Source organism: Phytophthora cinnamomi, assembly GCF_018691715.1.
Source record: "Phytophthora cinnamomi strain GKB4 chromosome Unknown Contig108, whole genome shotgun sequence".
Taxonomy (NCBI): Eukaryota; Oomycota; class Peronosporomycetes; order Peronosporales; family Peronosporaceae; genus Phytophthora; species Phytophthora cinnamomi.
The window spans coordinates 550,992-574,163 of record NW_027151041.1 but is presented as its reverse complement, the minus strand read 5'-3'; the positions used below and the strand labels follow the sequence as shown (position 1 = coordinate 574,163).

The 23,172-nt window shown below is 50.7% G+C and overlaps 2 protein-coding genes across 2 annotated transcripts; both read right to left on the bottom strand.

Annotated features, from left to right (window-relative positions):
* Positions 1-217: 217 nt before the first annotated feature.
* Positions 218-1,934, bottom strand: IUM83_15179 (putative tubulin polyglutamylase; the record flags this gene model as incomplete). Its single annotated transcript, XM_067939979.1, has 8 exons — positions 218-383; positions 445-527; positions 608-719; positions 781-899; positions 973-1,306; positions 1,388-1,537; positions 1,613-1,680; positions 1,752-1,934. The coding sequence occupies 8 exons, from the start codon at positions 1,932-1,934 to the stop codon at positions 218-220; spliced, it is 1,215 nt and encodes a 404-aa protein (XP_067782265.1).
* Positions 1,935-2,373: 439 nt separating this feature from the next.
* Positions 2,374-3,145, bottom strand: IUM83_15178 (putative tubulin polyglutamylase; the record flags this gene model as incomplete). Its single annotated transcript, XM_067939978.1, has 5 exons — positions 2,374-2,523; positions 2,598-2,677; positions 2,767-2,815; positions 2,894-3,045; positions 3,106-3,145. The coding sequence occupies 5 exons, from the start codon at positions 3,143-3,145 to the stop codon at positions 2,374-2,376; spliced, it is 471 nt and encodes a 156-aa protein (XP_067782264.1).
* Positions 3,146-23,172: the final 20,027 nt, after the last annotated feature.

Below are 23,172 nucleotides of genomic sequence, written 5' to 3'. Positions count from 1 at the left end.
GCGCCAACCAGACCAAACGAATTCAACACAACCCCTAACTGACCCAGTCAACGAGGTACAGACAAATGGCGATGCCAATACATGCCGCTTTGTTCCAAGGGAGAGGAAGCAAAGGATAAAGACAGCGTTCTCTTCCATTTTGTGTAGCAACTCGATAGAAATCCTTAACTGCAGCCACCATTAGCGCTTAGACCGTGCTAGCTGTCCTATCAGGAAATCACGATTGCGTACTGCCTGTGCCCGATCGCGTTGCTGGAGTTTGCTGCCAGTCCGCGCCTAGGAATGTCGTGTACATGCAACTTTCGCTCTTCTTGACAACATTTCCGTCACGATACACGAGGTCAAAGCCCCCGACGTGCTCACGAACGACACCGTCAGGTTTTCTAGAGCAAAGCTGTCAAAACTCTGCAATTTTCTGCATGATCGAAGTACTCAATCACGTACTTATTCTCAAGATCGATGATGTCGAGCATATCATTCAGCATGCCACACTTTAATTGATAGTCTGATGACGTGTTGGCCGAAAGCTGCACGAACGAACCAAGCAGAAACTCTACATTTGTCAGTTAAACTGGTCAACAAATATAGGTAGTACATTGGTACTTACTGATGGCGAAGCGTTCACCTCCAGTAGCCACGGCTTGAGGTTTTCGTCGATCATGACGTCATACCCGTACAGCTCGAAGCAGTGCTTATCGTTCATGATGATTTTTTCAACGCTTCAAGATGCACGAGGTGGTTAGAGGCAGAAAAGGTCATATTTGATCACTAAACAATTACCTTAGCAGCGACTTAATGATCACGAGTTGAATTTCATAGAAGAGCTTGTTAATGCGCTCAGGGCCGTGCTTCGACATCATGTACAGCTTCAAGTTTCGCAGATCCCATTTTCCACCGTGCTACCGAATAAATACAGAGCGACCCAACGTAAAGCAAGTAAACCAATCTGTAGTTAACTATAAATCATCGTACCTTCTTGTTGTAATTCTCCGAGGTTTTCTGAACAGCAACGTTCGTGAGGTGGATGAAAGAGTTGGCAATGTCACTGTGATTGTTCGAGTAGCGCGAATTGGTGAAGCGCGCGAAGCCACCACGGAAGAGGTAAATCTCGAGCGGGTAGAAGGACGGCACAAGCGCGTAGAGACGCAAGTCAAACTTCTTGCCGCCTACCAGGTAAGGGTTGGATATGTAGCGTTGCACCACGTAGGTCTCAACCTGTTGGTTTTCAGGTCGCCAGCGGAAGTCTGTTCGCCAGTCGCTAATCTGGCTCAGCTTCGTAAACAGAAAGATACCTTTGCCCTGCGCTCTAGGTTACCACAAGCGAACAATGCAATCTCAGTTATGAACACCATAGTGACGTGAATCTATCTCCCGTGACGTTACGTACTTGCCAATGGGTTTCATAATCCAGACTCCCTGGTTGCGCTTGAACTCCTCCACAAAGATAGCGTACTCGCCCGGGAGAATGTACGTAACAGGAAAGAAGTCGTACGATCCTAGAACTGTGTCAAGTTCACTCAGCGCTGCATCTTCTGACCTAAGGTACGTATATCGTTCGTGTCAGGTTGTCACCAGTGTTTTTTTTTTTTGCCGAGATGAGAAACACCTATACCTCGCTTTCTTGTCCATTTGTCTCTTAGCACGCTTGAGGTTCTTGATGAGGAGGTCTTTACGGCATAACTGTAGACACACCACTCAAGTAAGCCTACCTGATCGCGAATAGCATCAGATTTGTTCCTGGGCATGATTACCTCTCGTCCGTTACGGTAGTGGTTCACTCGTTGCGTGTTTTCCAGGTGTACGGTGTCCAGTAAATCATAAATGTACTCGCGATCAGCCCAATAAAAATCCCAGTCGTTCTCAGTTGTCTCTTTCCATCCTCGACGCAGCAACGTGTCGTAGATGGTATTGCGAAACGTAGTCTTGAAGCGCATCACACTATTGCTGCTGCTCGTTGTGCCGCCACTACTGTTGGATGTACCACCTTTTCCCTTCGACCCACTGGCTGCGCTACCCGAAGCGGTACTCGATCCGAAAACCAAGCTAGAATTTTGGCGAGATTGGCTCGAGCTGCTGGGCTCGCTACCGCTGCGGATCGGTCGACCCACTCTCGAAGCACCACTGCCATTCCCGCCAGCACTGGACGGATTTCCATCAGCCTTCTTGTCGCCTACTGGCATCGCCACAGTCAATGACGGATTTTAGTTGTTCTCAAACCAAGCTTTATGATTCTGCAGGTCGAAGCGCCGCCCGAAGGCGGTTTCTACCTCGACTGTTGAAAAACTATGATAACTATTTGTTGAACGTCTCAATCGTGCATTGCCTTGCTCATGCAAAAGCACGAGTGGTTCTACTGTAGCGATGAAGTAAAACTCACGCATACTTCACGCCACCCATGAAAGTGCGCGGATCGGGTGCAGCGCCATTAAACTCGGCGTTGGAGAAGTCAAACCCAGGATTTTCCTCTTGGAACCGCTCCAGCATCATCTGCTGCTTGGTAGCTTCTTGCTGCATCGGATCCATCTGTAGCAGAGCACTGACTGCGTCAGCACAGCTCTAATAGCAACAAATCAAATGCAGACCAGTACGCCACGAACCTCTCCGTGACCGATGAAGACACTAGGCCAGATAAACCCCTTCTTCATTTTCTGCAAATTGATGTTCAGCTCTCCAGAGTCTGGATGCATGCATGAACCATATCAGCACAATAGCCAATATTTCCAATTCTCTCTCCCTAGTCAGCAGAAATGTAAAAGGTAAACTCACCGAGCATCCAGTAGCTCTCCGCGACCACGACGGGGCTAGCGAGGTTGTGCTGGGAAGCGTCACACAGCGTTGCAAGTCAGATTACGACAGTAGGGGAAATTAGCAGTATACAGTAAGGCAGCTGTACATTGAGGAACTTGTCCGTGACGCCACGCAACCCAAGCGTGACGTGGTTGATGGCGATGTCGCACTGAATTTGTTGCGCCGTGACGCCTGGAGGGGGCTTGATGAAGACGTTCACCTCCTCCATCGACTGCTCCCACTCATAGATGACGCGACCTGCACCGGAAAAATAGTGACATTGTGCGTGGATACTACAGCAAGGACAAGGCATCGCACCGTCGTGCTTGAATACGCGACGTTGGCCTGCGGTCGCCATGGTCTTCAATTGGGGATCTCGAAAATGAACGAATCGACATATGTACCTTGATTATGGTACATTAAAACTGTAAAGTTGAAACTCATTATTACAACTGGGGGCCGGTCCGGGACCGTCACCTACTGCCAGAGAGGTCGCACATAAACGGGTGTTATTAATCGGCTCGGTAGTTAGATAGAGACGATATTTGAATTCAGGGCTTTCGGTTAGCTATTGGTAGAATTCCAGCCAGAACTACCTGCCAGAGGGCCAAACAAGTCAGTCGGCGAACTTCCAGCAAGCACCAACCATGGCAGAGGCAATGTCGCAGGAAGAGTCCCGCATGAACGTTCGCCTCGACGAGTCTGTCCTCCAAACGTACCAGCAGGCGTCGGTGATTCGACCTACGAACATAGTAAGGGCTTACAAGAGCAAGCAGAACGAGTTCGTGAAGTGGTGCGACGATCAGGGGGCTGCTTTCAGCGATCTCACCCGATACACAGTTACAGGGCCGAAGCTGCATCTTTTTCTGAAAGAATGTGTAATTGGTAGACCAAAAAGACACAAATCGAACAGGCGGGGGCAACAGCAATCTAGCACAGAAGAAAATGGCACTACAAACGCAGTGGTCGGTAAGGCTACTGTCACAAGTTATGTTGCCGCGATGGTTGATTTATGGCGGCAACAAAACCTCGCTAAGGTCAACAGTCACCCTTCTCCACGCGACGATGCAGTGCGAGCTCTCCTAAAGATGGCGGAGTTTACTGAAGAAGACAGAAAGCGCAAAGCTTTTGCTGACCGGGGTTCCGATACGCTTTTGGATGCCTATACTACTAACGAACAGATTCAGTGTATCTCGACGTACTTTTGGACGATGCGACGAGATTATGGTACGAACTTAAGAAATCTGTTGACGTTTTTGCTTTCTCATTACGCACTCATGCGTGGAGAGTGCGCGAGGAAAATGGAGCTAGTTGACTTGCATTCGATTCGACTTGAAAATGAGGGGTATAGTCCATGTCGAGCGTTGGTTATGATTATGAAGCAGGGGAAGACAAACCAGGTTGGGCGGACTGAAGTCGGTGCGTGCATTCGAAATACGAATGTTCAAATTTGCCCCCACGGGCATCTTGGTTTTTATTTGTTTTTGCGATGGCATTGTGAACAGGATCCTTTTCCTAATTTTTCGGAGTCCAAGGAGTGGTTTCCTGTGAAGATGCTAAAAACAAAACAGAATCCATCTACTGAGATGTCTTACAAAGTTCATTTCGATGCTGTAGCTGTAGCTCTTTCGCATATTGGGCTAAGATGCCGTACGAAAACTCATGTTGGTAGAGGCTCTGGTTCCAGAATGGCAGATCTCGGTGGTGCTAGTGAAGCTCAGATCAGAAGGTTAGGCCGCTGGAACACTCAAGCTATGGAAAAGTGTTATTTGACATCGTTACCACGAGAAACAATGCGATCTTTGGCTGGCTTTGAGCCAGGGAGAGGTAGCTTTTTTATTGCTCGTGCATCGATGGAACCACCAGAGAATCTGGAGCGTCAAATATTCCCGCTTGTGGAGGAATGGAAAGAAAAGCTCGCCAATGGAACGTGTGAACAAACCCTTGCTGCTGGTGGATTCTTGGAACTGCTGGAATACTTGAGAACTGTGATTCTGCAAGATGCCGTATTGGTGATGAATGTGTTTCCTCGCCATCCCGTGTGGAATCACGCGATTTTCAAGTCTGCCGAATTTAAGGGTTTCCGATCAACAGCTATTTGGACTCTTCATCATATTGAGGACCCTAGCGAACAGCAACTAGAACGTGCAATGCCGCTTCTGAAAGCAAAACTAGATGGAGTGCACCAAGACGTGAAGCTTTCCCTAGAAAGTATTCGTCGTTCTGTGTTAGCAGTGGAGAGCAACATGTCTAGCTTATCGAAGGCCATATCACCGCTTACAGCTGGAACAGCTACAGTACAAACCAAGCTAGTCCAGCAGGATGTATCCCAACACGTTTCAACATATCCAATCTTAAGTAGTCTGGGTGTATCTGCTTCAGAAACACCGAATGTTGAACCGTCCATCAACGCTTCCACCGTTTATAAAATGAGCCGCGGGATTAACACTATCTCTGACGTGTGGAAAGAATGGGATCAAGGTCTCGGCGGTGGAGTATCCGTGAGATCCCTCGAGGATCAGTACGGGGCAAAATGGTGCAGTAGTGAAGAGCGACGTTTTTTTAATCGCCGGAGACGCATTATTAATCTTATTCAAGCTAAGGCAAGGAGTTTGCGTTCCGAACAGGAGGTATCACTAGAGGAAGCCGTGAGCTCAGCAATCTCCACTATTGAAGCTGTACGTGTACAACAGCGCAAATCTCTTAATTGGGTTTCTGTGCACGCGGAAGAGCTATCAGTAGAGCTCGGGACAACACTTTCACGACGACCGTAATGCCCAATATGTCGTACCCGGCATTGGGAAGACTTCTTTCACTCGAACAAATTCACCTTAACTCGATCGGATTCACCTTAACTCGAACGGATTCACCTTAACTCGAACGGATTCACCTTAACTCGAACGATGCAAAAACCTCAAACTCATCATACGTCAAATAGCCAGTTGATCTCCTCTCATCCATCACTTCGGATTCCCCCCTCCAGCCGACATATTCCTCCAAGGCCGACGATGGTGCGCTCCTGCAATAACCTCACGCTGGAGGAGAAGATAGCCAAGCTACAGCGGTGGAAACAACACCCTGAATGGAGTCTCAAAGTGGCGTCTGAGGAGTTGAATGTCCCCAAAGGATCACTGCACGGATGAAAAAAAAAGTTTTGGCATCTGCTGGACCAAGAAATTCCTGCTGACGTTGCTCAAAGAAAGCGCAAGAAGAGAGCGGGGCGTCCACACCGATTAGCCCCTTACGAACTACGCGTGCTGGAGTACTATGAGAACTGTATATATCATGACGAAAAGTGCAGCGACATCGACTTGCAGAAGTACTGCCGTGGAATTGAGGAGTTTGTGAGAGCCAAGTCTGACAGCGGCCAAAAGACATGGGTTCAACGATTTGTTGTGAGATACAAGGCTATTGTTGCAGCGCGGATCAAGGAAACAAAAGCAGCTGAAAAGGCTGCTGCAGACGCAACGGCTGCTGAGAATACAGAGGATGTGGAGGCTGCAGAGACCAGAACACGTACACTGACAGGCAGTAGTGACAGTGCTGAGGGTAGCAGTGACGCTGCTAAGGGTGGTGGTGACAGTGTTTGCAGTGGTGATAGTGGTGACAGTGACAGCAGTGGTGACAGTGATGACAGTGATAGCAGTTAATGTGAACCTGACGAAACTAGTGGTAGCAGGAAAATTGATCAAGCTGATGAGCCTGGAAGTCGGCCGCCAGCGGCCGACAGTGAGAGCAATGTGGAGATGCTGGACAGTGATGTGGGTATTCAAAAGAGTGGTATTGCGGCTGCTATCGCAAAACAAAATACGCAAAGTGCTACAATGCAACGTTTTTTTCGTACGCGTTATCCGAGCTACGCCCCACTTGTTGTGTGGACAGATCCACAGACAAAGCATACGCTACATGTATTCATGGACGACTCCGATAGTCTTCTGAATAGTACGTCGACTACTGGAAACGCAATTGACTATTTCATCTACAGGTATATGATGAATAAACCAGGCATTGTTTGCGCGCTTGGAACTGCTGTATTCGCTGAAATGGAACTGGCATTTACTTTTCGGGGACGCGGCAAAAAAAAGCAACTGTGCTCAAGTCGTTGATGGAGGGTTTTGATTGGTCTGCATATCGATATGTTCTCATCCCGCTTTCAGGCAGAAATCACTGGAGTTTTCTAATTGTTGAGAATGCAGCAGAAAATGGGCATTGTAAGTTGTATCATGTTGATTCTCTGAAAGGCAAACACAATTCTGATTACGTTTTTCAGGTATTCAAGTGGTTTCTCAGTCGCCGCTTGGCTTATAATACAAACCTCCCTGTTGCAGGATTTGAAGCTACAACCTACGCGTACAAGACAAAGTCGCAGCAAACTAATTCGCTTGATTGCGGTATCTTTCTCTTGCACTACATGGACACTATTGCAAGTTTGATTTCTGAGTTTGTGCCTGCATCCATTGTGGATGACATCACGTCCTGGACAACCCGCGGTAGGTTTAATGCGACGAAGGCCGAGCAGTATCGCGCTCTTCTCCACCAGCGACTTCACGAGGACATGAAACCACGGTAGTTTGCTTTCTTTTTCGTCTGTTCGAGTTAATATGAATCTGTTCGAGTTACGGTGAATCTGTTTGAGTTAAGGAGAATCTGTTCGGCTTACTATGAATCTCCCCTCGATTGGATAAAATTTCTGAAAAAAGATATTTGCCCCGCGTCTTTTCCGCCTTACAAATCATCTTAGGTCCGGGACCGAGCCCACACTAAGCCAGGGTAGATAACCCCTAATTATCGGAAGTGAAAGAGCGCGCCGTCCCCCTCCTCGTCCCCGTCCCGTCGCCGTGCCGTCTCTCTGATAACTCAGTTATCAGAAGTGTCACCCTCTGAATAACAGCTGCTATCTTAAAATTTAGCACCTTTTTAACCCCAATATTGTCATTCGCGAAAACGACGGGAGGCGACGAAGAGCCCCGCGCGCGGCGGTGCAGGCCGGCACCAGCGGGCCAGGAGGAGAGGCTGCGGCGACGAGGAGGTGATGGCCTCGCGCGCGGCGGTGCAGACCGGCACCAGCGGGCCAGGAGGAGAGGCTGCGGCGACGAGGAGATGATGGCCTCGCGCGCGGCGGTGCAGATGAGCATGTAAGTCTCCATTGAGCGTGAATATAGTTCGGCGACAAGTGTACTAACGCTACAGTGTATGTGTGGCCTAGGTCTCTCTACCTTTTAGACTCTCGCTCAATGCGTTCAACGTTAAGTGCGATTGTGTTCTGTGATTCTCCAGCATGCATACTGCTTGCTCATAAGTGACGTGTTGCTGTTGTGCCATCAGGATAACTCGGTCAATTATACGTTTTCTGCGGAAAAAGAATCGCTTTTCGGCTGCGTTGCTGCGCCAGCTCGATCCAAGTTGCTCTTCAAGTTTACGCACGGCAGGGCCCCCATTTATTCCGACCTCCCATTCCTGCCACACTTGGTGCACAGTCTTGATGGATCTGAGGAGCTTGTACGAAGCTGGAAGTGGTGTGCGACGCGGATGCGTTTCTGTCGAATCCGCTGTACAGCCAGAACGATCTTGTGCACTGCTAGAAGCTCCCCAGTCGACGCTCAGACGGACAGACGCAGAGCCGGAGGTAATTTGTGTGAACATTTCTTTAACATGCACCACTGACGTTTGAAGTTCACTGACCTTGTTATCGATGTGTGATATCACTTGCTGCTGCTGTTGTTTCAGATGATCCATCAAGTCCGGTAACACTTCGTGTAATTGCTTCACTTGCGGCGACTGATCGTCTAGCATTTTGGTTTTCAATTCCTCGGCGAATTCTTTAAAGCCGCTGGAGCTGAACAGAGAGTGCGACCAGACTTTGTGAGCGGGATGAAGCTCGCGCAGTAGCACAGAGTCTTGCAAGAGGACAACCCGAAGGTACAGTAACAAGTTAAGAACCCCCCCTGTGGCAACGTGCGGTGCTGATTGTTGGTTGTAGGCTGTTATGTAATATTCCACAAAAGGAAATACTTCGCGCTGAAGGCTATCGGGCGAAGTGAGTGCTGCCCGCTCCAAGAAAAATGCGCGGCGATCAGGCGAAAACCAGCCAACGAACGCATTGCTTCTCGAGGCAGTGCAGTCAGGTAACATCCCTCCATCGCTGTTGCATTCCATCTGCCTAAACGTCTAATTTGAGATTCTGTCGCCCCTGCCAGCTCAGCCATTCTGGACCCAGACCCTCGCGCCGCATGGGTCTTTGCTTTAGAGTGCAAGCCCAGAGCGGTGAAAGCCTTCACGGTTGCGTCGTAATGAGCCCGGTAAGACAGCGCTTTGTTTGTTTCTTTTCCTGACTTGAGCACCTTAATATCATACCAATTTTGTAGGATCAGAACGTCTGGTATCGCTTCCATTTACACACACCATTGATAGAAAAAATACAAAGCGAGAGCTCCGATAGGACAAACCTCGACATTGTTGTGTCGAATGCAAGAGCCAAACTCGCGGTGGCCAAATTGATTCGTTTTACCTTGTTCCATAATCATCACGTGCGCTCTGCATTCTGTGAAGCTCTCGTGCTCCAACTCCACACTGAAAAGATCAGGTAATTCCATGTTACGCGCAGACTCGCCTCGCAGAAGGCAGGCATGACACAAGAAAGGGCTGAGGCGATTTCGTAAGTCTCTACCAGTATTCAAGTTCATGTGATAGCGAGAGATTGCCACGAGATCGTTAGTCGTGCAGTAACCATCTAATAGAGACCCAATACCGCGATCAACGTACTCACGCTTGTTCTTTTCGTGTTTCTCGCGCTTCAACGAAGTCAGGAGAGCCTTAGTGAGGCTGTTGCGGGTGTGCGGGTGTGCGTTTGCTCCCCTGCTGTGCTGGTTGTTGTACAAATCCGACAGAGCGTTACATACATTTCAACTGTAGCTACGCTGACTCTGCGAGTAGACTTTTTGACACGAACTTGGCGATCTACAACTTCCTCTTGAAGAAAAAGATGCATCTTGGATGCTGTGACCTGGTAACGTGTAGTTTCGTGGAAGACTTTGCGATCGCACCAAGCCTTGAACTCCTTTTGTTTCGGCGCGTACGCGCGAGTAGTATTTGTCGGACGGGCAGCTCGACAGCTATCTAGAGTTGTGTTTGCGCTTTCCTCCCGCTCCACTAGTAGATATGGTGACTCCATGGCTGCTGCACAATGTTGACTGACTTTTGACAAATGCTATCTACGATCCACTCCAACCACGGAGGGACGCCGTCCTCCATACTATATAGCGCTCGAATGTAGTCACACCTACCCCTAAGGAGATAGCCACTCATTATCTTTTAGTTTATTTTTATTTTTATTTGTCAAAAGCTCTTTATTTTTTAGTTTTTTATTTTTACCTGTCAAAGCCGGTTGCACTTGGGGGGAGCACTGCATCCGCCCAAGAACCTGACATCGATCATCTGCATGGTCGATGGTCGGTGGCTATTGCCGCCAAAGATCTTAGGGGCTGGTTGCGTCTTTGGTGTCTCGTGTCAGTGTATGGTAGGCGTGATTTCCCTAAATCCAACCTGTTGATCAACTCAATCGTGTCCGTGTTTTAGAACACCATAGCAGAGCGTGCGTCTGCCATTCTCGAAATCGCCTCCCTTCGAACGTATCGGTGGCGCAGAAAACCTCTCGCAAATAAAACCTGTACCAGTTATATATTCCACCACGACCACACAGCCGAACACTCCGGGGGACGGCACGATAACAGCGTACCGGAGTACGCACCAGACATCGTCTGTAGTCGAAGGCATGACGCCCGCAGCTCCGACACGTTCAGCCTCGAAATCTCCATGCCAGGTCTATCACATTTGTATTTTCTTTGTGAGATAGCCCCCCCCCCCTTCAGCGGTGTTGGCCTCGACATGAATCCCAAGGGAGCGGAGCAATTTGGCACCGCTAGTCCCCCAACGCCCACACGTTGTACATACACCAAGAAACGTGTTGTACGTACAACAGGTTAAATTATGGGCGGATTAGATGGGTAACCCAGGCCCTCCTGAAAATGCACAGGACTTGGGTTCACCGGACCAGTACATCCAACATAAACTGTATAGGTACGGTTAAAGTAGAGCAGTACACTACTATAGCTACATCGATTCGTGTAAGAGTAAGAACAAACGGTAGTTTCCTACTCGTATTTGCAGCCTTTATATGTTTAAGCTGAGTGGCGATATGTGTTCCTTGGAAATAACCATGTATGCTACCAGATATGGCACCATACTGTCAAATCACGTCGCCTATGCGACGTCTGGAATCGAAAAGTAGGGGCAAGTGGAGCGCTTATAAACCCCAACGAGACGGTGTAGATAATGACGAGAAAATGTTGTGCATAATTGAGAATGAGACTTGATCTGCCTTGATACTGCCGACCACTGAATACGCGATGGGGAACAAATGGTGTTTTGAGAGGGAATTATAAATTGGCTAGAGAACTTATTTACATTTTGCAAGTCAAGAAAACCGATTTTTTGGGGGGGGGGGGTACACGATCAGGGCAGTGTATAATGTACGTCTGTATGAAAGCAATGCGCAAAATCGTATTGTGGTGACAGCTCCAGGCTACCATGAGTGCAGTTTATGATTGTATCCATTTGATGCGTTGTCGCATTTGTGCTAGGTGCCGTGCAAATTGCCTGCTTTACACTCTATTAGCTGTCCTTGTCCAGTCTCTTGATAAAAACATATGACCTTTAATCCAAAACTCGCTATCACGGTGTATCTACATCGTTGTGATGCTGTAGATATGCCTTGTACATGCTGGCTGTAAAATAAGATAAACGATTAGGCGAAATGGTTATGTCATTGTTGTACACAGCCGGTTGTTGAACTTATGCGAGACTATAGTAAAAAAAATGGTGTTGCGCGACTTTAAAATGCTGCACGAGTAACATCTTGGGTGAATACAAAACAGGTAAAAAAACAGCTTGGGCTAGAAGGTGCTTGAACACCCAAAAAAGATGTTGCATCACGTATTTATGTGTAAGCCTGTCCACTGCATAAGTAGGAAGTTGAACGGAAGCGGACCATCCACACAAAAGCGTAACCATCACTGAAATATATGAACAACTATCAGGTAAACTACATCTCCGCTAAACTTGTAAGTAGCGTTAGGGATTCGTGGGTTACTAGAGAGAGAGAGAGAGAGAGAGAGAAGAGCGATGGACCATTTGTTAGCCGGAGACTATTCCATTGTAGCATCTGTATACAATATGAGCGTCCACCTAGCTACATGACGGATACGATGTCCATTGATGACGAAAAATCCGAGTCTGAAGAGGTTTCATATCCCACCTGTCCATGCAGCCACAAGTTCAAGATGTGCCTTTCGTCTGGGGCTTGCGAAATTTCGGAGCAGCACACCCATGCTGGAGACAACGACGCGTCTGCTAGCCCACCGCCGAAGAACGTGATAACTGTAATGAAGAATTATATAGTGCAACAACTTAGTTCAGGCATTAAATCAACCGCTGCCCAGCTTTTCGATGTCATACATACCATGGTTTTTGCGGGAATATAGTGCGACCTTCACAAAAGGACCAACAAGTGATTGATTTCGTGAAAAATTGGAGACAAAATTTTCCCAAGAAGTTGACAGATCCAGTGAGAAAGATTTGAAACGGTTAAAATGAACAGAATACTGTAGGTAACTCTCAACAATATATTACTCTTAACCTCATATTCCTATGCCTACTACTCTAGGTCCGTACCCGGTACCTGGAGGCAAAAGAGGAAGTGAGCTCGTCTTCGGACTGCGTCCTCGACAGCTCACTCCTCGGCCTCTTGTCGTCATCGCACTATGGATAGCAGGCAGCTCTCTGCCTGTACTATCCAGATCGCAGCTGGCGATCTGAACATTATCCTCTCGTACTTGCTAATATAAACATTAACAACTTAACGATGTGTTTCTTTCATTATTCAATCACTCGACATTCTACGAGCGGGGTGCGCGCTGTGCGCCTCCTCATTCAACAGAAATGCTAACCTATACGACACTCTGGATCTAACATCGATGCAAGATCTCGACGTGATTATTTGATGTGACTCCCAACCGGATGGATGTCCAGGGAGCACTGGTGCGATCTCACTTCTTGATGATAGTTCCGATAGTTCCGAGGCCTTTTCATTTCACGTCTTGTCTCCGGAAAATCCGTAATACCTGGTGTGCAAAGCCGAAGCACCTGCACGACCATGCTGCACGTAGATAGTACTCATCGTATGATACTTCACGGCTACTCTCCGTGTTTGCATTCAGATATTCGGACCATAGATGCCTCTCTGTGCCACTCGCGTACTTCTGTACGTCACAGAAGTGCACTTTTGATATTGACTGGTGAAGTAGGCGCAGGGCGCCCTACTGGTAATGCAGTCGCGCAATGTCGGCACGTGACACTGAGGACTGCAGCCCCCAGTGAGACCAGATCTCGCTGCAAGAAACAAGATGACAGGCCGAACCTGGTAATCTCGAAGGTAACGTCGAAGAGAGCGAGCGACTCTCTTCGCGCTTTGGTAGATTCGGGCACGTCGAACAACTTTGTTCGACTGCGGAGTTTACCGAGTCTTGACTTCGAGGAGGTAAATGTACCTCGAAGTCTTCTGGAGGTACGACTGGCAACAGGTGTCATCGTGAAGACCGAGAAGCGCGTCGTGAACGTGCGCTTCTCGTACAAACAACGGGTGTTTGTCGAACACTTATTATCGTCCTGGACCTGGACGATAAGTTCGACGTGGTAATGGGCATGCCGTGGCTTGCACGGCATGACCCGGTGATAGACTGGAAGAAGCGCACGCTCGTGCGCTTCGACCGCGACAGCGGAACATAGAGCGATGGCCCCGTTACCGCAGCGCACGCACCAGCAGGTGCGCGCGGCTCACCAGTCGAGACAGCGCTTAATGCTGCTGTCCCGGAGTGCCCAAGAAGTGCGCGCACAAGTGAGACCCACGTCGGCAATGCTGCCGACGTCGGAAGATGAGGATGTGTCGGTTCCGGGAACCAACACTCGCGTTCAAGTGTGTAAGGAACAGTCCCTGACCCGAAGAGGTCAGGTCGACAACGACGCGTCGGCTCCGGGAGCCGACGCACCCTCGGTCATGAGGGGCTCCGCCAGTGAATAGCGTCGAGGTGGCGATGGCGTGTTGACTCCGGGAGTTGACGCTGCAAACAGTGCGGACGATTGCAAACGTACCGCACTGGCGCAATTTGTATGCTGTCGTGCAGCCGGGCTGCACGACGAAGCGGCATGCGATCAAGCCGGGCTTGATACCGCGCGCCCGCGGACAGGGTCCGCCGGCGAACAACCGTCCATGGTCGGGCCTGGACCAGAAGAACCACCGTGTGGAGCCGGGCTCCGCACAACAAGAAGACGGCGCATGCGGAGAACGCTGCGCAAGTCTCGGTCCGGGACCCAGACGCTACAAGAACTGTCTGCCGGGTAGACAGAGGCGGTGACGCCGGGCGTCGAGACGCTGAACGTCTTGACGCGCACCGATACTGAATTCCAGTATCGTGAAATGGAACTCGCTAATCCTCCGACGATGGCGTCGGAGTTGACTTCGCTTCCAGCCATGAGCTGGAAGCGCTTCACGCGCGACTTGCACGATGGACGCATCGAGTAGGTCTGCGTTCTTTCGAACAGCGAAAGAACTGAGAGCGAGAGCGAAGAGCTGAGACAGCTCTTCATGGGAAGTACCACTGAGAGTGAAGACACTCTCAGTGCGAAGACGAAGCGAGAGCGCTTCGAGGAACAAGGTTGGGACTCGTTAAAGTCGAGTCCCTATTACGAACTGTTGAGGGAGTACAAAGACGTACTCCCGGAAGAGATTCCTGCGGAGCTTCCGCAGGATAAGGGCATTCAGCAGGATAAGGGCATTCAGCAGGAGATTGATCTCGTGCCGGGCACGAAGTACTGTGTCACGCGGCAGTGGCCACTGCCGCGAGAACAAGTAAAAGCGATCGACGACTTCTTTGAAAGTCGTGGCAAAGCAGGACAAGTGCGGGAATCGAAGTCCCCGCACAGTGCTCCGACGTTCTGTGTCAAAAAGCCACAGGGTGGATGGCGCATCGTTCATGCGTATAACAAGCTGAACGATGCGACGGTACCGGCGCAGACGCCGATACCACGAAAAGATGTCATCATCTATTCGATGGCCGGGAGCACCGTTTACAGTGCTCTCGACTTACGAGATGGATTCTATCATATCCGAATGCGTGAGAGCGACATCCCTCTCACGGCAGTTAGCACACCAAGCGGCATGCTCTGGAGTGGCTAGTGATACCACAGGGGCTCAAGAACGCCCCTGCGACCTTCAACAGGTGCGTGACGCATTTGTTGCGCTCGGTGCGCGACTTCGCACCGAGCTACTTCGATGATGTGTTCGTCCACAGCCGGGCTGTGGACGGGAAGACCGACGTAGAGATGCGCAGGGTGCATCTCCGGAAGCTACTTGAGCTTATGCGAAAGCATAACCTCTACGCGAACCTGAAGAAGCGCATCTTCGGGACAAGCGAGATACCCGTCCTCAGATGTCTCGTAGGGAAAAATGGCATTCGCCCTGGCCCGGAAAAGGTCAGAGTGATAAATGAATGGCCAACGCCTTCAAGTGTCAAGGAACTGAGGCAGTTCCTTGGCTTGGCCACGTACTTGTGCAAGTACGTGGAGGATTACGCGGGCAAGATCCGCCCGCTGTCACAGCTTCTTAAGAAGGAAGCTGTGTGGAACTGGACAACCGATTGCCAAAAGGCATTCGATGCGGTCAAGCGGGGCTTGACTGAGGCACCGATCTTGGCAGTAGCTGACCAAGATCGTCCATTTCACGTCGTATGTGACGCGTTCGACTTCGCGATCGGATGCGCGTTGATGCAGCATGATCACGAGGACCGTGATCGTGTCGTCTACTACCAATCGCGTCAGCTGAAGCCAGCTGAACGCAACTATCCGGTGCATGACAAGGAACTCCTTGCCATGAAGTACGCACTCGCAAAGTTCCGAGTGTATTTGCTTGGAAGTAGACCGTTTGTGGTCTGCACCGACCATGCATCACTGCGCATTGCTGTGAAGTCACCACACATATCACAAAGAATGGCGAGATGGCTCTCATTCTTTGCGGAGTATAACTTCCGGGTCGAATACAAACCCGGACGATTGAATGTGGTGGCCGACGCGTTATCACGTCGGCTGGATTATGCAGAAGCTGCTGACGTCAATGCCATTGACGCCATGCGAACGAGCACACCCACATCGTCTCTGCTGGACGATGTGAAGGCCACGTACGCGCACGACGCGGACGCGAAACTCTTGCTGGCCTACGGCACAGCACCTTCTGACAAGGCTCGTCAGAAGTAGCACCTTCGTGCGTGTGCGCACCGATATCGGATGCACGACGGACTGCTTCATTATAATGCAGTCGACGACAACGCGGTCCGCGTTGTCGTGCCGAATGACCATGACCTGCGCCTCAGGATCATGTATTAATATCACGATGCCCCGTCTGCGGGACATCTCGGACGTGAGAAGACATACGTCCTTCTCACGCGCGACTTCTACTGGCACCACCAGCATAAGTGGGTGCGCAAGTACGTCCGTGCTTGCGAGGTGTGCCAACGCGTAAAGCCTGCGCCATTCGCGCAGGCTCCGTTACAATCACTACCGACTCCGTCGGAGTGTTGGAAGTCCATGTCTTTGGACTTCATCTTTGGTCTTCCCCCGGACAGCGGAGGGAACACCGGTGTTGTGGTCTTCGTCGTCCGCTTCAGCACGATGGTTCTTCTTGCTGCGGTGCCGGCAGAAGTGACCGCGAAACAGACGGCCCGTCTGTTCGTCGACATGGTGTTCAAACACCATGGCATGCCGACCGACATCGTGTCGGACAGAGACCAGCGCTTCTCAGCGCACCTGTGGCAAGAAGTGTTTACACTTCTTGGGAGCCAACTTTCAATGTCGACTGCGGACCATCCGCAGACGGACGGCCAAACCGAGCGCGTGAATCGCGTGCTCGACGATATTCTGAAGAGCTACGCTCACTCGTTCCAATACTGGAGCGAGTGTTTGTCGATGGCGGAGTTCGCCATCAACAACTCGGTGCATGCCTCGACCGGGCATACACCGTTTTATGTGAATGCCATGCGGCATCCACGTTTACCGAGTTTACTCGGAGTGTTGGCTCCCACTTCAAGAGGGGGAGGACCTACGACTGCAACACAGCAGTCGCAAAAAGGCGCTGACACCTGCACAGTGTCAGCTGCGACAACAAGCAACAAGTCAACCAGGTCTGCGCGGGGCACAGACCTTGGCAGGAAGAACCAAGGGTCAACGCAGGGCGCTGACCCCCAGAACAAGGAAAACGAGTCTGTGCAGAGCACAGACTCCACAAGGAACAACAACCACGGGTCTGCGCAGGGTGCAGACACCGCGAAGAACCACGCAGAGGCCGGGCCTCGAGAGCGAGCTGAACGAGTTCTGCTCGGATGCGATTGACTTCATCAATAAAAGACAAGCCGTAATTCGGTTTGTCCAGGACACGATTCTGCTTCTGTGGATAAACAGAAGCTGAATGTCGATAATATTGGCAGGGGCAACACAAATGAATTCAACGTGGATGCATTGGTTTTGTTATCTACTCAAAACCTGCCTAAACATGCAGTTTCCGATTCGGAGCAAGTAAGCTTGCTCCGCGCTTCATCGGGCCATTCACGGTGTTGGCACGCCACGGCAACGCATACACGCTAGACATACCGTCTAGCATGCGGCTCCACCCGACATTTTATGTCGGGCGGTTAAAGCCATACCTCCAGCACGAGCCAAGTGGCTCGTCTGACCCGAAGAGACAGACTCGGCAGGGGGAAACCCTCCTCTCCAGCGCGACTACGCGCTGGAGCAGTTAATACAGTCGGGCCTACAGCCCGACCGGCACGTTCAAGGCGGTCTGGGAGACCGCCACAGCCGGGACACGATGGTACAGAGCGGCAACCTCCGCGCTCTGAAGGTACTCCACGACCGTCACCTGGACGTGGAGCGACACGAGATGAAGGTCAACACGGCCTTCTCCATCGGGGCGTGTTTCCACCACCTCCACCACCGCTGCGAGACGCACGTGGAGAAATTCGCTGGATCGTCCAGCGAATTGTTGATCATAGGAAAGCAATCCGAGGTCCGGATTGTTTTCGCATTCGCTGGAGAGGTTTCCCTCCCCAACACGACACGTGGGAACCACGGAACGTCCTGATGGAAGACGTTCCGGACATGGTGAAGGAATACGAAACCCAACACGCACTACCAGCAAGAAGGTAGTGCAGAGCTGTAGTAAGCTATAACGCCTGACGCAGATAATTAGCACGGAGACCATTGAAGCTTTCAGGTATACATATAGTATACCTGTTGTGGTCGCGGTTGCTAATTCGCACCGCCACCTGGACGGACAGTGCGCACGGCGCACGGACACCAGCCTCCACCGCAACAGCGTGGAGGTGCTAATACTTTCCTCGCTTCAAGAAGCACTCGAAGTGCTTTGGCGCTTGCTTACCCGATCACGGTAAGCAACAGAAATTCGCTTAGAAATATCGACGCACAGACGCGGTCGAAATCGAAGAATCGTGCACAGACACTTCGTTGTCTGTTCCCGGGGTAGCGGCGCACCTCGCCCTGTCGCGCATGGTACTCAGCAACAGAGAGTTTACCCTCTTTTGCAATGGCAGTCTTCAGCTTGGTCGTGATCATTGCGGATGAGCACGGAAACCCCCAACCCAAACAATTGACAAGCAGTCAATATTAATTGATGTGTCGAGACCGACACGTCTAAGCTTAACGGGGGAATGGTGTAACGGGGTTACACAAACAAGTGACAATAGTCACTTGTGCATGACAACGGTCACAATCACTAGTGGTTCTAACAGACATATATCTGTTAGAAGATAGATACTTCCTCACATTGGTGTAAGTTACACCAATGGCTACACTTTCGGCCACCAGAATGGGTGGCCTGCATATAACCAATAATCCTATTGGTAGAAAGCAGCATCTTTCTATCAATTAGAGACGTGCATATTGACGGGGCTCTGACAGCCAGCCGCTGTCAACCCCTTTCATAGATGATAAACAGTTTTAGCATATTTAGGAGGAAGATCAATTTACAAACAATACAGTTCTCATTTTACCTTAACTTAGCTATTTGGTGTTTTATTTGAATTATAATATACTTGTGGACTCAAGTATAATTAATTCAAATTATTAATAAACTCCTACGCTTCCTCATACACGTGGCGCACGTGTAAGCTAAAGTAGCGAGCCAAAGTAGACCCACTACATGACATATCATGCGATAAGAATGGATTAAGAAACGTAGATTTACAAAGTGACAGGCGTTTCGTATGCCGAGGGAATAACCCGCACGAACAGTACCACCGCAGGCTGAAATTAGAGTGCCCTAATGGACCTCAAGCCCCGGACGAACTGATGAAAATTGGTAGGTAATTAGTCCAAAGATCCCTAATGAGGCGTTTTAACTGGATAATTATTTGACAGCAAAGTCCACAGTAACTGTAAGATCCTACTCCGATCACCGGATTTATGTGTTGCCGGAATTTTTCGTCGTTGCATGTGCATGTTCCGTACCTTTACATCTTCTGTACCTGTACATATAGCGTGTTCCGCGCTAAATCCTCCGAACGCGAGTTCGAGTTAAGGAAAGCCTTTTGTGTGATACCCCAGATGATTAGACATGGTGATTATACAGCAACAATATCCTGTAGTTGTTGTGGGTCTAACTTGACTCACTACTTTAGCTTACACGTCGCGCTACGTGTATGAGGAAGCGTAAGTACTTAGTAAAACATGAGTTAATTATACTTGAGTACACAATTATAATATAAATCAAATAAAGACTCCAAGTGACTTAGATGAGGTAAAATGAGAACTGTATTGTTTGTAAATTGATCTTCCTCCTAAATCTGCTAAAACTGTTTATCATCTATGAAAGGGGTTGACAGCGGCTGACTAGCAGAGCCCCGCTAATATGCACGTCTCTAATTGGTAGAAAGATGCTGCTTTCTACCAATAGGATCTTTGGGTATGTGTGGACCACTCACTGTGGTGGTCCACTTCAATGTATCCATCGGTGTGTCTTACACCAATGTGAGGAAGTATCCAAAACGTTTAACAGATAACCTATCTGTTAAATTCACAAGTGGCTTGCAGCCACTTGTACGTGTAACCCCGGTACACCATCCCCCCCTTAAGGTTAGACGTGCGGGGTCCCCGCACGTCAATCTTTGGAATTGACCATTCGTCAATTCTCCGCGTTTGGAGAAGAAATCCGCGCTCATTCAACGATGAGCGCGCCTCAGAAGAAGTCCGCAAAGTCGATGGGGAGTCATCTCTCCATCGACGACTACTTCGAACGCCAGAAGGCGAAGTATGGTGACGTCGTCGACTTCGACGACGACGATGAAGACATGGAGGGCGAGGAGGACTCGCCCTCAAAGCGTAAAGACTCAGTGTCGAGCGAATCGCTCGACCCTCACGCCAAGAACGTTCGCCCGCGTGAAGGGGACGAATCGGACGCTTCGAGCTCGAAGCGTTCGCGAACTGAGAGCGATACCCCACTCGCTTCCGCTGCGGCTCTCAATACTCCGCGCGCTGCAGCTGCAGCGCGTGATTCCAAAGCTCAAGGCTCTTCGCGCGTTGCAGGCGCAGCGCGCGATCCGTGGATGCCGTCCGCGTCCGAGATCACGGACCGGTATGGGAACTCGGTACCTCCGAATGAGGTGCCGATGTACGTATGCAGCGCCGTCAAAGATGACGCCGTGGCTGCCGAGCCTTTGATGCGTTTCCGCATCGAAGGCGCGATTACTACATCGGACTCTTCCATGAGCTCCGATGGTTTCAAAGCAAGAAGATATCTTCTCGCAGGAAAGTGCCCGAGTGGCAGGCACTTTGTCAAAGTTGGAATGCTTTTGTTGAGAACTTCAACAAGAAGCCGAGTGCTTACCGTGATCGGATTAAGCAAGCGCGTGATCGCTTCGAGACGTACTCGAAGCGTGGAAAGTTGGAGCAACTTCACGTTGCTGCGGAGGAGGCAAATGTGCCGTGCGCTGTGCCCGAGGGCTTTCAGTGCGCGAAGTGCTTCCCAGGCGCGGTCCGCTTGAGCGACCGCGACCTCGACGGTACACGTCGTTCCGTGTGCCCGAGAGTCTCAAAGAGCTCCGTGCTAAGTTCTTAGCACGTGAGGGTTCGGGGGCTAGCGATGATCGCAGCGCTCGCACTACTTCCGCTGCGCCAGCGCGTACTGCTCCTCGTACGCCGTCACCATTTCCGGAACGTCTTGCTGGAGAGGAAATCCTCTCCAACGGATACGAAAACGATCCCCTTGAGGGTTCGTTTTCGGGATACTATGGTCAACAATCCGCTCAATAATCCAGCGGGTTGAACCGCGGGCGTCACGGATCAGCGGTGGCGGGGGTATGATCAGCCCCGGGCTGATCTGTATGCGCCTCTCCACGACCGGGTGACCGCCGTGGAGCGTCTGCAGGGCGCTGAGTTCGCCGCCCTGAAACAGGAGCTGGCGAACCAGAAGGCCCAAGTCGCGGTGGTCTCGCAGACCGCCTCGAATATCCAGGTCGAGCTGGGGACCCAGATGAAGGGGTTGCTCGTTGCCGAGGCCAAGGCCTCCGCTTCTGCCTCGGCTCCTGCCGAGGCTTTGGGTCAGCCGAGCTAGATGGCTCGTGCTGCAGGTATGGCTTCAGCCGTCCGACGTAAAAAGTCGGATGGAGGCGCATGCTAGACGGTATGTCTAGTATGTATGCGTTGCCGTGGCGTGCCAACACCGTGAATGGCCCGATGAAGCGCGGAGCAAGCTTACTTGCTCCGAATCGGAAACTGCATGTTTAGGCAGGTTTTGAGTAGATAACAAAACCAATGCATCCACGTTGAATTCATTTGTGTTGCCTCTGCCCACATTGTCGGCGTTCAGCTTCTGTTGACCAACAGAAGCTGCTATTGCGTCTTGGACAAACCGAATTACGGCTTGTCTTTTGGTGATGAAGCTGGTTGCATCCGAGCTGAAGTCATTCAGCTCGCTCTCCGCTAGAGGCCCGACCTCTGCGTGGTTCTTCGCGGTATCTGCGCCCTGCGCAGACTCCTGTGGTTTGTCCATTGTTGCAGCTGACACTGTGCAAGTGTCAGCGGTTTTCTGCGGCTGCTGTATTGCAGTCGTAGATCCTCCCCCACTGAAACTGGGAGCCATCACTCCGAGTAAACTCGGTAGACGTGGATGCCGCATGGCATTCACGTAAAACGGTGTATGCCCGGTCGAGGCATGCACCGAGTTGTTGATGGCGAACTCCGCCATCGACAAACACTCGCTCCAGTATTGGAACGAGTGAGCGTAGCTCTTCAGAATATCGTCGAGCACGCGGTTCACGCGCTCGGTTTGACCGTCCGTCTGAGATGGTCCGCAGTCGACATCGAAAGTTGGCTTCCAAGAAGTGTAAACACTTCTTGCCACAGGTGCGCTGAGAAGCGCTGGTCTCTGTCCGACACGATGTCGGTCGGCATGCCATGGTGTTTGAACACCATATCGACGAACAGACGGGCCGTCTGCTTCGCGGTCACCTCTGCCAGCACCGCAACAAGATGTACAATCTTGCTGGAGCGGACGACGAAGACCACAACACCGGTGTTCCCTCCGCTGTCCGGGGGAAGACCAAAGATGAAGTCCAAAGACATGGACTTCCAACACTCCGACGGAGTCGGTAGTGATTGTAACGGAGCCTGCGCGAATGGCGCAGGCTTTACGCGTTGGCACACCTCGCAAGCACGGACGTACTTGCGCACCCACTTATGCTGGTGGTGCCAGTAGAAGTCGCGCGTGAGAAGGACGTATGTCTTCTCACGTCCGAGATGTCCCGCAGACGGGGCATCGTGATATTAATACATGATCCTGAGGCGCAGGTCATGGTCATTCGGCACGACAACGCGGACCGCGTTGTCGTCGACTGCATTATAATGAAGCAGTCCGTCGTGCATCCGATATCGGTGCGCACACGCACGAAGGTGCTACTTCTGACGAGCCTTGTCAGAAGGTGCTGTGCCATAGGCCAGCAAGAGTTTCGCGTCCGCGTCGTGCGCGTACGCGGCCTTCACATCGTCCAGCAGAGACGATGTGGGTGTGCTCGTTCGCGTGGCGTCAACGGCATTGACGTCAGCAGCTTCTGCGTAGTCCGGCCGACGTGATAACGCGTCGGCCACTACATTCAATCTTCCGGGTTTGTATTCGACCCGGAAGTTATACTCCGCAAAGAATGAGAGCCATCTCGCCATTCTTTGTGATATGTGTGGTGACTTCACTGCAGTGCGCAGTGATGCATGGTCGGT